Source organism: Scophthalmus maximus, chromosome 11 (genome assembly GCF_022379125.1).
Source record: "Scophthalmus maximus strain ysfricsl-2021 chromosome 11, ASM2237912v1, whole genome shotgun sequence".
In the NCBI taxonomy this organism is placed as follows: Eukaryota; Metazoa; Chordata; class Actinopteri; order Pleuronectiformes; family Scophthalmidae; genus Scophthalmus; species Scophthalmus maximus.
In genome coordinates, this window is record NC_061525.1 from 15,919,401 (window position 1) to 15,933,560 (window position 14,160).

The 14,160-nt window shown below is 42.3% G+C and overlaps 1 protein-coding gene and 1 long non-coding RNA gene across 5 annotated transcripts in view; one reads left to right on the top strand and one right to left on the bottom strand.

The window, feature by feature from the left end:
* Window positions 1-14,160, top strand: part of LOC118299133 — a 58,182-nt gene that overhangs the window by 28,739 nt on the left and 15,283 nt on the right. The window contains exon 6 of one of the 2 annotated variants that reach the window (XR_007031685.1): window positions 8,121-10,028. The exons of the other annotated variant lie outside the window; for it this stretch is intronic. This is a non-coding gene — a long non-coding RNA (uncharacterized LOC118299133). Of the gene's footprint in view, window positions 1-8,120; window positions 10,029-14,160 lie in introns of those variants that run through there. 2 annotated transcript variants of the gene reach the window in all.
* LOC118299126 (GTPase IMAP family member 9) overlaps window positions 1,727-14,160 on the bottom strand; it is a 29,710-nt gene continuing 17,276 nt past the window's right edge. For 2 of the 3 annotated variants that reach the window (XM_035622588.2, XM_035622586.2), the window contains 2 exons: window positions 4,263-8,439; window positions 1,727-2,941 (listed from right to left, as the gene is read on the bottom strand). In XM_035622588.2, the coding sequence (XP_035478481.2) occupies window positions 8,224-8,439 (216 nt within the window). In that variant the 3' untranslated portion in view covers window positions 1,727-2,941; window positions 4,263-8,223. The remainder of the gene's footprint in view (window positions 2,942-4,262; window positions 8,440-14,160) is intronic. The other variant, XM_035622587.2, reaches the window with a different exon arrangement.

The following is a 14,160-nucleotide window of genomic DNA, read 5'->3' on the forward strand; positions in this document are numbered from 1 at the left end:
CCATCTCCAGATCTGCAGTTCCCCTCAACTCTGCGGAGCGCGTCTCTCCGCTCGCTGTTTTGGTTTGAGGCCCACGACTTTAATGTTTTGGTTTGATCTCACTGCTCTGATATTGGTTTTTTTGCATCAGCAGCAGCTAGGAAACAACCCCCCCCCCCCAAAAAAGCACCAACTGACACGCAGCAGAGTAAAGCATATAGCTTGGGTTTTGGCAGCTAAAGATTCAGGGTGTTTCCTAATTAAGTTGCTGGATGTTCAAACATGCCAGTTTATGGTTTAGTTCCCATTGCAAAGAAGTTTCCACTGGCCGCAATTGTTTAAAAAAAGGCCTGACTAAGACTATGAGAAGTTTGTGTGTGTGTGTGTGTGTGTGTGTGTGTGTGTGTGTGTGTGTGTGTGTGTGTGTGTGTGTGTGTGTGTGTGTGTGTGTGTGTGTGTGTGTGTGTGTGTGTGTGTGTGTGTGTGTGTGTGTGTGTGTGTGTGTGTGTGTGTGTGTGTGTGTGTGGACATACCGCGTCCATCTGTGTCTCATTATTGTCCACCTACCTTTCAGATCAGAGGGTGACTCCCATCTGGCTGACTGTCAGACACTTTATCACACTGCACTCACTAACGGGTACACAACAGACAGCCAGACGCTCCCTGGATTTAACAGATCGATGAGCACTTTATCATATTAAGTAACTTCATGATTCATCACAAGTCTAACAGATTAATAAAGCCCGAAAGTGTTCGTAAATGGAATTTTTTTAAATTTAAAATACAAATTAGCCTTGTACACACCGCAAATGCTGTAATGAAACAATATCATCAACCTTATTAGAGCTTTATGTTTTTTATATTACTGAATTGATTTGAAGGATGATAGCTCAATGCAACAAAAAGTAGCATAAGCATGTTTTTAATATAAGTGCAATATGCTACACTAAACATTTGCAAGTAAACAAGCAAACAAATGAAGTGGGTACACATTACTACTACTTACAAACAAACGTCTGAGGTTATGAAGACATTGAGAAGATCTGATCAAGAAACACAAGATGAAAACAAGATGAGACCTGTAATTGCCACATAACCACCCAAAAGATTTCTGCAGACAGTGTTTTTGCTAAGCTTGTAAAAGGTGTTAATCTTTAGAATGACTGAGTCTGAGTCATCTTTAATGGAAAGAGAGGTGCACGAGCAAACACACACACACACACACAGACTCATATCTCTCATTGTTTTATTTTGTAAGTGAGCAGCTGCAAAATCTGAAGTCATTCTTTGAGGCAGAGTTCATTTGTTAGGCACACACACACACACACACACACACACACACACGCGCACACAATAAAATATTTTTCTGTGTGTACCTCATTTATAATTGACTCTCTAACTGTTTATCCTTTGCCTATCCTGAAGGTTTCTTCATTGGGATTTTCCAAGTATGTGTCAGATAGAGCTTTAATATTAGATATCTTAATTCTGGGGAAGGCTTCGGGGCTGTCACTATATGCATCCACTAAAGAGGTCTATAATAATTTTTTTTCACAATTTTACTTCCAGCGAACAAAGAGTTTTGGTCTTACTTTGAGATGTGTGATTTGCCAACCTTTGACTTTGCTAAGTTATATTCAGTACGATGTGATTCTCTTCTCAAAGTAAAAAGTAGTATCACAGAGTTTGCAAAATGATAAGTTGACTATCATTCAAGAACAAACAGACAACAATCTCACATTCTTATTAATTTAATGAAGTTATATTACAGAGTATTGAATGAACTGTACGAGTGATACAGTAGAAAGGTCTAAGCATACACAACTCCCTTTAAAGATAAAGAAATATGAATATGAATGGCTTAAATTAGAACAAAGACATGGAAGAAAAAAATCTAAAGCCAAACCCTTACACATAATTATATATTAATAAATCTCAGCACGTAGTTTGTGTTACTCAAGTGCAATGACTGAAAAGTGTTTGAGAGAAGGCAAACATTTACAACCAAGGGAAAGAGAGAAATCTATTTGCCATGCATGTGGTTACTGGGATACAACAATGCTACAATGTTAGCATTAACAATTTCCAATGTAAACATTTATTGTGGTGATGTTCCTCCTGCTCACCAATCAGGATGTTATCAGTCATGTTGTTTCTGTTATTTGTTTGCATCACAATCAATTTCTCATTATATCTGCATCTGATATATCCCTTTTGTGGTTCTGATGATCAATGTGTGGGTTTATGCATATAGTGTGTGTATATAGATATAACACCCACAGAATTTTCAACCTATTTCATGGTCTACAGCCTTCACAGTGAAGTCTCGGAGTAACCACGGCGTATTTTATCATAAGTACAAAAACACACCGTCCTGTCCTCAGCCAGTCATGACATTTGAAATTGACATGTTTCATGTTTGACAAGCTTTGTCAAGGTTGCATCACAGTTTGTATGTCTTATCTGTACATTTGTATCTTCCTGCCAGTCCCATAGATATTTTTTTTATATGATCTCCAGACAGAGACAGTGAAATGTTCTCCAAATATCCTCATGACAGGATCCAAACATCAAAGCAGTTATTTATCTCCGTATCATCCTGGAACTGGATTGTCCGGGAGGGAAAGGGACCTTCAAATTGCTCATTAGCATCAAGGCTGTTGACTGGATGTAAGCGTGCACCCAAAATACTGCATTACCTCAATGAGACGTTTGCCGTCATAGTCTGCTGTTAGTTTTCTCATTTTCTCATCCTAGGGCAAGAGTCTCTCTCCGTGCAAATCCATTTTGTGTAATGATTTAGAACATGGTCATCCAGATATTCCCATATCTCCAGAACCAAGTCAGTATCACAATATATCCCCGCAACTTATTTTGTTTCAAACAGACCAGTTTTACTTTACTCATCTCTCCAAGCAGGTGCATTCAGTGCTTCTCCTTCGAAAATACCAATGAGTAGGATCTGTGCAGAAGCAGAAAAAACACGGGAAAAAGATTTAGTGCAAAAGTCAACATACTGCATTATGTAGCGTTAACACAGTCAAATTGCTTTATGATACAGCCTTTGCCTGTCATGTGGAAATTTTGATATTTTTTATCTTCTCATCGTCTGAAAAGTTCAATAACTGACGGGCAGTTTTAAGATCATTTCTATTAAAACATGCAGAAATATCAATATATCAATATCGCAAAATTCTCCAGCAGACAAATCTGCATAGTCTGCTGGATTTTGTGTGTGTGTGTGTGTGTGTGTGTGTGTGTGTGTGTGTGTGTGTGTGTGTGTGTGTGTGTGTGTGTGTGTGTGTGTGTGTGTGTGTGTGTGTGTGTGTGTGTGTGTGTGTGTGTGTGTGTGTGTGTGTTTTCACACAATGTGGCCTTCACGGTCTGGTGCCTCACATGCATGAAAGGGTTTGTGGAAGAAGGGAAAGACAGAAGGCACAACGTGACACAAGATAAACGGGCCAAAGTGCCTGTTATGCTTTTTAAGTACTAAAACCATTGAAATAATAATCAGATGTGCTCTTTACTATGCAACTACTACCTTCACCTAATGATGTAAAAGATAATTGATTTGTTTGTATTGTTCAAAGGAGGCAAATATAAATTACAGTACAAGAGTTATTCAAGAGTAAAATGTGAGTGGAGAAGAGATGACATCCCTGTCAGGTCAGTTTGCTGGCTCATTTAGCTCGCTATACTGCCCTCTTGGGTTCATATCCAGCGAAGATATGAACTTACTCTACGCAAACTATTGATGGGATATCTTTGTTTTGCAAGATACTTTCCCATTCAACAAGAAACAAAGCAAAAAGGTTCTTAAATTATTATCGTGACCTCTCTTTTTTACACTTTAAAAGATGAATCATGCAAAGTCTCAATTCATGCTTCTCAAATTGCACAAACTGCATTATACTGTTAATTTATTATTTAATTGAAGCTTTTTACATGTGTTGTGTTTATTTTTGTTTTCCTCCCACAAAATTCAAGCATGATTGTCTCATTTAAAGCAAGAAAAAGAAAACTCCCTAAAGGGAGAGTACAATCCCATAGATTGTACTTTGAACCCACAATGACTAATGTTTGCTACAGACTGGCTCATCACTTTTGCTGGGTGACGTTGCAGTTATACTGCTAACAAGAGAAGTGGGAAAATAAATATTAATATGAAAAATACACAGCAGATGTTCTTCCCCCGAAAACAAAACAAAAAATGTTTTACGACTCTACACTTTGGGAGGTAAAGCAAACATCACCTCTAAGTGAGGTGTCAGCTATATTCTCACCTTATGGTTGATTGGTTGAGTAGCTGGGGTTACACGATTGGTAATTCGAGTTTGGTGTTTGAGAGCCAGACAGAGATTTTATCCGTCTGTTCCGTGTGACTTTGCGGGCAGGTCTTGTCAGCTGCAAGATGGATGGGGTTTAAAGAAACCCGTAACTTTCTGGTGGAGGGTGGCATAGATTGTCCTTTCCACGAAATAACAGATCTTAGAGCTTCAATGCTGTTGTTTTGTTTTGTTTTTCATGTGGGTCCATTGAGTCAGTACCAGAAACTTGGTATCCCACACACTGGTGGAAATCGAAATTGGTGGCTTCTGAAGGTCCATGCCTCCACAGAATCTGGCTGCTGATTTGTCAGACGATGTTGGCGGTGAACAGTGGACACTTGAGCCTTCGAGTGACCAAACAACGACCACACACTTGCTCTATCTGGAATGAAACTGTTGTGAACATGTGATGTGTGGTCGCTGACAGTGGTGATGAAGGAGTGAGGACTAATAATCGGCTTAGAGGTCCGAAGCAAATGTCGAGTCATTATGACGAGGAGCGTGAGAGGAGATCATTTTATATGAATCATGCATGTTGAATCAACTTTTTTATGCAAATATTGTCACTGCAACTATAACACAGTGTTCTCAGTAGATACAATTATTTACTTGTGTCGTTTCTTCTCATTTCCTCTCTTTGAAATTCCTCCTATTTTTCTTCCCAACCCATCCATTCTCACTTATTCTGACTACTAACCCTTAATACAATCATTTCTACCAAACATCATTCTTCTTACATCATATCTTTCCTCTCTCCTGCCTCCCACTCATTTCCTCAGTCCCAATCTTAGACAATGTCTTTTTCCTTGTGGGTAAAGGGTAAATGGCAGAAATGAAAATGAGCACTCCCTGTGTCATTATCATTACACATATATTCTTTATTTTTTCACTTCATGTGTCACTCTTCTACTCTTTATCTCAGATGACTAATTTCTTTTCTCTCATTTCTGCTCATTTGTTTCTGTGGATGTCAACTCGTTTGGGCTCCATTTTCTGTCTCCGATGGCCGGCGTTAGTTCTATTTGGCCTGCAAGATCATCTTCTAATAAAGTCAACTACAGTGATATGATCGGCCCTGACCACCCTTATAGCCGCCGGGGACAAATATCCCTCTGGGACATCCAGCAAAGTAGGGAGAGAAAAGGAAAAGCCGGATAGGAGACTCGGTGCTTGGAGAGCGAGCGGCACATCATAGCTCATCTCACTGCAGAGGACTGACAGGACAGTGACGCAGTTCACACGGGCTGGATCTCGACTGGGAGATGTGAGATGAACGTGCGACCACATGACAATGTACAAACACATACATGTGCAGTGGAAGACACCGGCTGTTTGATCCATTCTGATTAGACGGGGTTAAACTACATGAGGCGTTATGTGGACAAGTCATCTGAGGCAAGAAGAATGTCCTTAGAACCTTTGGAGCTACAACTACCAACTGACTAGTTTCATTTATAGGTACTAATAGAGGCATAACCTTTTTTACAGACAGTACTGGTTGGCTGGATAACGTACCATATTTCCAACAAGTCATCCAAATTAACCAAGGACAATCTTGATCCGATGCCTTGATCAGCAGGACAATATCATATCACGTGTCTGTGTCTTCCAAAACTCTTCCAAAACACAGTTTTATGATGATGATGACATGACTAAGCTTTGGTTTAGTATAGGCACAACAATGCTAGTGGATGGGTTTTAGAGAAACGTTGTGGTTTGGGTTGAATTTGCCTCTTTATGAAAGTGTGTTGGTTCACTCTTGATGATTTAATCAGGTTAGTTTTCAGTAACAACAGGTTGCTTGAAATCCACTGTCCATTTTCTTGCCCCTCACCAATCACTAAACAAAGTTCACAGGCTGATCAGCAAGTGTATGGTTTGATGCCATACAATTCAGTTATATGAAGTTTGCTTTTTGACATCCTCTGACCTGATCTGCCCTCATCTTTCTCATTCTCCGTCATCTGCCTGTTTCGTCTCTCACCCTAGAAGTGCCTGCCTTTTCCCAACGAGCTTCTCCTGAGTGATTTGAAGGGAACTGGAAGCAAGAGGAACTGCCCTTTTTAATAATGTATTTATCATTATAACGGGCATTAAGTAACCCTGACAGAAAGAAATGATTCTGTCTGAACGTTGCTTGTTAAATTTCAACAAATCACTGCTCGACCTCTGCGGGCCCTGCTCCTTTCTAAAAGGAGCTTGTTTCCTCTGGGCTTCTTAACGGCATCACGGTTTCTTCAAATGCAAGACATGCGGGTCAGATGAACTGGAGTTTCAAAATGACCTACTAGTGTGGATGTTTGTGGACACGACGGAGACTCGGATTTGCTGAAGCATCAAGTAATGGAAATGAAAAAAGAGGCTGTAGTCACGACGTGACTAGTGTTTGGATGAAACAGCAATTGTCCAATCATGGCTTAGTAACTGTGGCTGTAGACACAGCAGGACTGTCAGGTTTTAGATTTCTCCATATGCTGAAGCAGCATGCCAAGGAGCATATCTCACTGCATTATTTTGCGGGATATGTTTGGCAAGTGCTACGTCACCAAATCTCATTGAACTATTTCCATTAGTGCAATAAAAGCCCCTTTGCGACAAATTGAGGGACCGTTGCGACTCCCAACAATCGAGCAGGGGCAGAGAGGCGGAGCCGCAGTTTGTCACCCAGATGGAGCCTGTGCAATAATGTGACAATCAACAGACATGAACTGCAACCCTGAGCATTACCCAGAGGAGCTGTGTGTGTGAAGGCAAATGTCCGAATCAGCCATTGCAAAGTCTGTGATGTCCGATTGAGCCAATTTGCAAACACACAGTAACTGATAAAATAAATTTCCACCCAATCTGCCTGAAATTTGGCGACCGCTGTCTGAAATCAGATGCACTTTTTATGGAAGAAGCAAAGCTGGGCAGGCATAGCAACTGTAAGTAAAGGGAGCAAGGCTACGCAAGAGTCAGTTCCTCTTGTAGGCCAGTGTTCAGAATTAGTCTTGTACATACACTGGGTGCTGAAAATGTAAGAAAAAAGAAAAGAATAATATAGAAAGTACAGGTTGGAGTTCAGCACTTTGATCGAGCGTGCTCAGGACAATGGCTGCCAATGGGCTCAGACCTCTTGCTGTAACTTTCAAACCCACTAAATCGTGGATCTCTCTCTGGCCTCTGATCCCTGTGAGAGATCTTACTATGATCCTGACTAATCCCTGTAGTTCTGAGGCTGACCTCTGCTCAGCTTGTGGTGTAATTGGGACTGAATGGGTTTATATAACACCGCCTTGGCTTGCATAACCAACTGACCATTGGCAAAGCACAGCGCTTTCATGTTACCGCCACGGCCTGGAAAGCCGAAATGAATACATTTCTGTATCTAGCTCTGGGAGCGATGCTCATTAAGATGATCTTATTACTCTCAATGAACATCCCTGTGACCCATTTACTTTTTAACAGCAGAGGGCAAACCTGGGGATTGTGTTCTGTGTTTTAATATATTTGAAAGCTGATCCACAGCTGTGACTAAGTGACTGGACTTGAATGATCTTCTATGTGATATTAATTGAAGGATATGAGGTAGCTCCCAGTTTCAGGGTGTTTCATTGTGTCTGTGTAAAGCTTGTGATTAGAAGGTTCACTGGTTAAAATCGCAAAATGAAAAGTTTTATAACAGGGCTGTCTTCTATAGCAGGGTCATCTTTGAACTTTGGGAATCCCGAATAGTAAATATGTGTCAGGTAGCTTTCTTGCTGGTTAGATAAATTGTACAATAACGTATATACATGTATGTGTATCTTACTCCGTGTGGTGTTGTTTGGTCAGTTTTCAGGTGTTCCAGTATTCTACATCATGTCTGAGGAAGTACAAGAGTTTCCAATTATCCGATCAGCTCCTCCAGTGTTTTTGCTCCACCCGCAAAATCCTGTCAGAAGGCACAGGCACACACCACAGCCACCACCACTATGTTGCCGATAGTTGCCAGCACAGCGACCCAGAGCCAGATTGTGTCACTGGACACTTTGCCGTCGTCCTCCGCTTCCGAGGGTCGATAGCCCGCGTTGAGGTTGGAGGTGGACGTCTGCAAGGACGTGTTGCCATTGTACGGAGAATCCATGAAGGCCCCGCTCACAGCTGGGAAATGCTGTGAGGAGAGAGGGAGAAGGGACAGAGGAAAGAACAAGAAAGAGAGACACATTTAGATAAAGGTGTATTGAAAATATATATATATATATATATTAAGATATTCCTTGTTTCAAAGGGCTGAAAATCAGATAAAAATTCTGCCCTAAATGTATCATACAATGATGAGCGAACAATGTTCTGTTCAGGACGTGAACCCCACAGCTGTGGTCTCTGGTCTCTGGGCGGCTTCACTGTACAGTGGAGAGGAATCAGCATCTCAAAGGGATTAACTCTCAAAAGGATTAACTGAGGCCGACACATGCCACGCATACATACCGACAGAGACAGGGCAGAGATGAACAAAAACCAAGTGAGGCAAATATAATGGATCGCACTTTTTTGTGTCAGCTGGATGTGTTTGTCCCTGGGGGCTTCCCCAGCACCCACTCAAACAGACAGACAGGAAAGAGATGCAACCAATATTGCTGCTACCTCTTGAAATTAATAGAAAATAGAATGTCTACAGAAGAAGAAACAAGCACACACACATAGGCACACAATCTGTTTCCTTTCTTGATTTATTTCCCTCTCCTTTACCCACGTAACACCTCAGGTTTTAGTTGCGTGTTGCTACAGCATCAGCTCTTTATTCTGTACGTGTGACACCAGAGCTACAGACACGTGGGGTTGAAGCGCAGGTGTGAACTTTATATACTGCAACTTTTTACTCAAGCTCACGACGACACACTGTGAAAAAGGACAATAACACAAGCACAAAGGTAGTCTCATAGTCTAATGTACGTGCAAACACAGACTGTACTGTGTGGCTATTAATAATTTTGTCTTTTTAGCATCCTACAAATCTCATTTTGTTATGACAGTATAGTTTTCCAGATATTTTTTTTATTTTTGTTCCATTATACCTAAGGCATTTATGGGAGCTGAGAAACTGAATCCAGTCCATCCTGGGTATTCAGATTTGGGAAATAATCTGGATATGAGTCATCGAATTTGTGAATGTGTAAAGGAATCTGCAAATGTGTATTCAGATTCACAACTCTCCGGCCACATTTGTGATTAATATTTCTAGTAAAATGACTTTTAGATTTATTAGAGGGAGAGTGACACATGGAAGAGCCCAGCTCGAAAGAAAGAGAGCGTGCAAAACATATGAAAGGAAATTAACTTTCATTATGCGGATGAGCACATGTTTATGACTCTGTGTCAGTGTAACTGAAGCTGAGGTCAAAGCCTCAAGATTGTAAATAGACTTTTTTTTTTGTCTAGCCCACTGTGGCTCTGGGCTGCTTCGAGCGTCAGGTTCTTTTTGACCCCTGAGTGCTTCCCGGGCTTCTCTTGTGTCCTCATCTACCCCAGCTCTGCAGCCACACTGCATATATGTGACTTCTCAGTGAGCAAACCCTTCACACTGAGGGGAGTCACTTTTCTTTTTGTTAAATATTACAAGTGAAACCCATTATTACATGCTCAACCTCAGTTAGTGCTCACGGTGGTTGTCATTGTGACGTCTTCAATGGTGCGGAGGAATTTAAACTGAAACTGTTTTTCTGCGGACTTTAGAAGAATCTAAATAAAACATGTCAGCCATTAGCCTTGTCATCCATTTTGAATGAGGGGTCAACAAGGAATCACTGGGGGCGCGACATGAGGTCATCTGACACCATTTGCCTCTGTGGAGGTGGAGGCCACCGATGCGTGGTTCGAATGTATGGTTGTTTTGGCAAAACCAGCTGCTTCAATCTGCCTTTGCAATGGTGGACCTCCACCGGTGTAAAGGCACAGGAGTTTAAAATTAGAAAGACGCTGAAGCTTTTCCAGGTTTCACAACAAAACCAGCGCAACGTCCCAAAAGGACACATACCTGGACAAACAGCCTATATGAGAAAGGAACACGTGTAAAGCAACTTGCACTTGAAAAAAGACTGGTTTTAAATGGATGGTTGAATCCCACAATACTGATTACCATCTTAAATGTAGATGTAATGGCACAAAAGATTAGGATAATGGATAAAGAAAGACACATGCTCCAAAAAAAGGTGTATATTAAATCCTATTGATGTACAGCATGAAGATGATTTCCATTATATATCATTATTCATGCACAACTGTCCCGTCTCATCCAGTAAGACCGACATGTGTCTCTGCTCCTCTCTCCTCAGAAGTGAAAAAAAAAGAAAAGTCTAAAATGTTCAAACCATTAAGATATGGCAGCATAATTTATAAGAGCTCTCACATCAGCCACTTAATATGTATATTTAATTGAAACTGCCTCTAATGGTTTTACACGAGGGAGGGAAAGGGACAGGAGTATATTTTGCTCTTCCTGTGCTGGATTGTAAGCGTAAAACATGCAACTGACTCACATGAATAACCTATGATCCAACCGGAAGACAAAACATTTTCCAGTGGGGACGCTGCACTTGTTTCCCTTCTCGTTAAAAATGTCTCTGCCTCGGAGCTGTGTGTCACTCTGCGAGTGAAACAGCCCCGAAAAGGTCATCGGCCAAAAGGGCAGTGAGCACGGGCAGCTCTTTTTCTTCTTGTTATACCTGCTAAAACTCTGCGTGGTCAACTGAAAGTTGCAATGTGAACAAACTCTAACTTCGCCATACTCTCACTCATACTCTTTACCTTTATGGTAACTGGGCAGGTCATTCACAACGTACACTGGACTTGTCACGGGCTATAATTCAGATAAGAGAGCAGCTTTCCCCAAATTCACAAGTGTTTAGGTCGTGAGTCGTTTTTCTAAAAGATAACGTTGATTTTAATTCTTCTTGAATCTGCAGCTGCTTATTTCTTTAACATCTGCTGTGAGTCGTAATCTGCTTTAAAAAAATATTCATCTAAGAATTGAATGAGTGTCCGCGCACACACTCACACACCCAAAATCCACGCTTACAGTCACTTTTAGATCTGTTCATTCAGACCGGACTTACAGTTATATGAGGACCCGACCTCTCTTTGTCCCGCGACGGCTTTTTAACTTTCACCGTATCTTGAGTCTGTGATTTGTCTTTTTATATACACAGACGGGGAAAAAAAAGGTTTTTGTGCTTGATTAGAAAGTTTACATCGTCGCCAACCAAAGATTGTTTTCACATAATGTGTAATTTCTCAATAATTCACTACAACAGAACTGTCCATCTTCAGAGCCCAAGTTAACCAGGGACTCAGAAACTAAAGATTATCTGTTCACAATCATGAAATAAGAATTGGTTTCTCAATCGATTTTCTGGTAATTTTGAAATGAATTCATCCCCCTCATGTTCCAGATTTAGTCATTTTGAGGCTCACTTTGTGGTTCAAGAGGTGAAGGCACTAACAATTTAAAAAAATTATTAGCATACCACAGCTATATTTGCCGTCCACACAAAGCTGGTAAAGGAGCCTGATGGTGGGTGAGATTTATTATGGAGTACCAAACCTTCAGGCAACATACAAACTATTGCAGCCATTCATTCATTATGAAATATAATATAGGAGGTAAAAGTAGAAGCACAGATTTCACTCCCAAAAGGGAAAGAAAAGAAAACGGTCTCCATGGTAAACATGGTGCTAGTGCTCAAAGCAGAGATCTTTTTGCTGTTTTTCAATCTGAAACACTCATTACAACAACATCTCAGGAGCAAATGCTAGACTGCAGGTAAAATGTCATCTCTTCGAGCCCATGCATGCACATCCTATTGTATTATACATGAAAGAGATGTTTGACCGAACCTCATGTGTGAACAGAAGCTGCACTCAAAGCAGCAGCGGGTCGCATCACGTCCGCAACACCAAACACAAACAAGTGTTCAAGAAATTCAAAGTTTCCACATGAAATCGTTCCACCTTTGCAGCTGAGCTGGTAACTCCCTATTAAGAAAACGCCTAATAAATGCAGCTATAAAGGCCAGAATGGATAAAAATGATAGCATGGAAGAAAAATGGAAACAAAGAGCAAGACAATAAAAACAGAGAGGAAGAGAGATGTACCTACTGCCAGCTGTTTATGAAGAGAGAGATACAGTTCCTGTGTCCCGTCCTACACTCTGACTTAGTGTGAGTGCGTCCAGAGAGGGAGAGAAGCCGCGTTTCATGAGAGTAAGAGACCGTGTGTGTGTGTGTGTGTGTGCGTGAGAAAGAGAGAGAGAGAGAAATCCCTCCCAGTAAATGTGTGAGATGAGTGCACTGTCAGAGTGTGTATGTGAGACTGATCTAGAGATCCTGCTGTGAGAGTGAGTGTAAAGGTGTCAAAACGCATGTGTGTGTGTGTGTGTGAGAGGGAGAGAGAGAGAGTTTTTCGTCTTTGAAACAGCTGAGCTGGATGTTCGTAGCCTCACACAGCCAGACGACCTCACCAGCTGAGGGTTCACAATAACACAGGAACAACCAACTTAAAATAGATTTCAACCTGGTTCCGATACGTACTGACTGAGAAGCACATGTTTTAGATGATGACATCACCGAATCTTGCTGAAGCTGTAAATGTTGCACTCCAGATAGGAAAACAAATGGAAGCCTTGAAACTGTGATAACAGAAACATATCAGACTCATTCAAAAGCTGATTTTGTTGAATACTCTCTCATCTCTCATCTCTCATCTTCAACCGCTTATCCGTGGTCGGGTCGCGGGGGCAGCAGCTTCAGTAGGGGGCCCCAAACTTCCCTTTCCCGGGCCACATTAACCAGGTCTGACTGGGGGATCCCGAGGCGTTCCCAGGCCAGTGTGGAGATATAATCTCTCCACCTAGTCCTGGGTCTACCCCGAGGTCTCTTCCCAGCTGGACGTGCCTGGAACACCTCCAAGGGGAGGCGCCCAGGGGGCATCCTTACCAGATGCCCGAACCACCTTAACTGGCTCCTTTCTACGCAAAGGAGCAGCGGCTCTACTCCGAGCTCCTCACGGATGACTGAGCTTCTCACCCTATCTCTAAGGGAGACCCCAGCCACCTTTCTAAGGAAACCCATTTCGGCCGCTTGTACTCGCGATCTCGTTTTTTCGGTCACGACCCATCCTTCATGACCATAGGTGAGGGTAGGAACAAAGATTGACCGGTAGATCGAGAGCTTTGCCTTCCGGCTCAGCTCCCTTTTTGTCACAACGGTGCGGCAAAGCGAGTGCAATACCGCCCCCGCTGCTCCAATTCTACGGCCAATCTCACGCTCCATTGTCCCCTCACTCGCAAACAAGACCCCGAGGTACTTAAACTCCTTTACTTGAGGTAAGGGCTCATTCCCTACCCAGAGTAGACAATCCACCGGTTTCCTGCTGAGAACCATGGCCTCAGATTTTGAGGTGCTGATTCTCATCCCAACCGCTCCACACTCGGCTGCGAACTGATCCAGTGAGTGCTGAAGATCACAGACCGATGGTGCCATCAGGACCACATCATCTGCAAAAAGCAGTGATGAGATCCCCAGGCCACCGAGCTGCAACCCCACCCCACCACGACTACGCCTCGATATCCTGTCCATGAATATCACAAACAGGATTGGTGACAAAGCGCACCCCTGGCGGAGACCAACCCCCACCGAGAACGAATCCGACTTACTGCCGAGAACCCGGACACAGCTATTGCTTTGAGTATACAGGGATTGGATGGCCCCAAGAAGTGACCCCCTCACCCCATACTCCCTCAGCACCTCCCACAGTATCTCCCGGGGGACCCGGTCATACGCCTTCTCCAAATCCACAAAGCACATGTAGACTGGATGGGCATACTCCCAGGCCCCC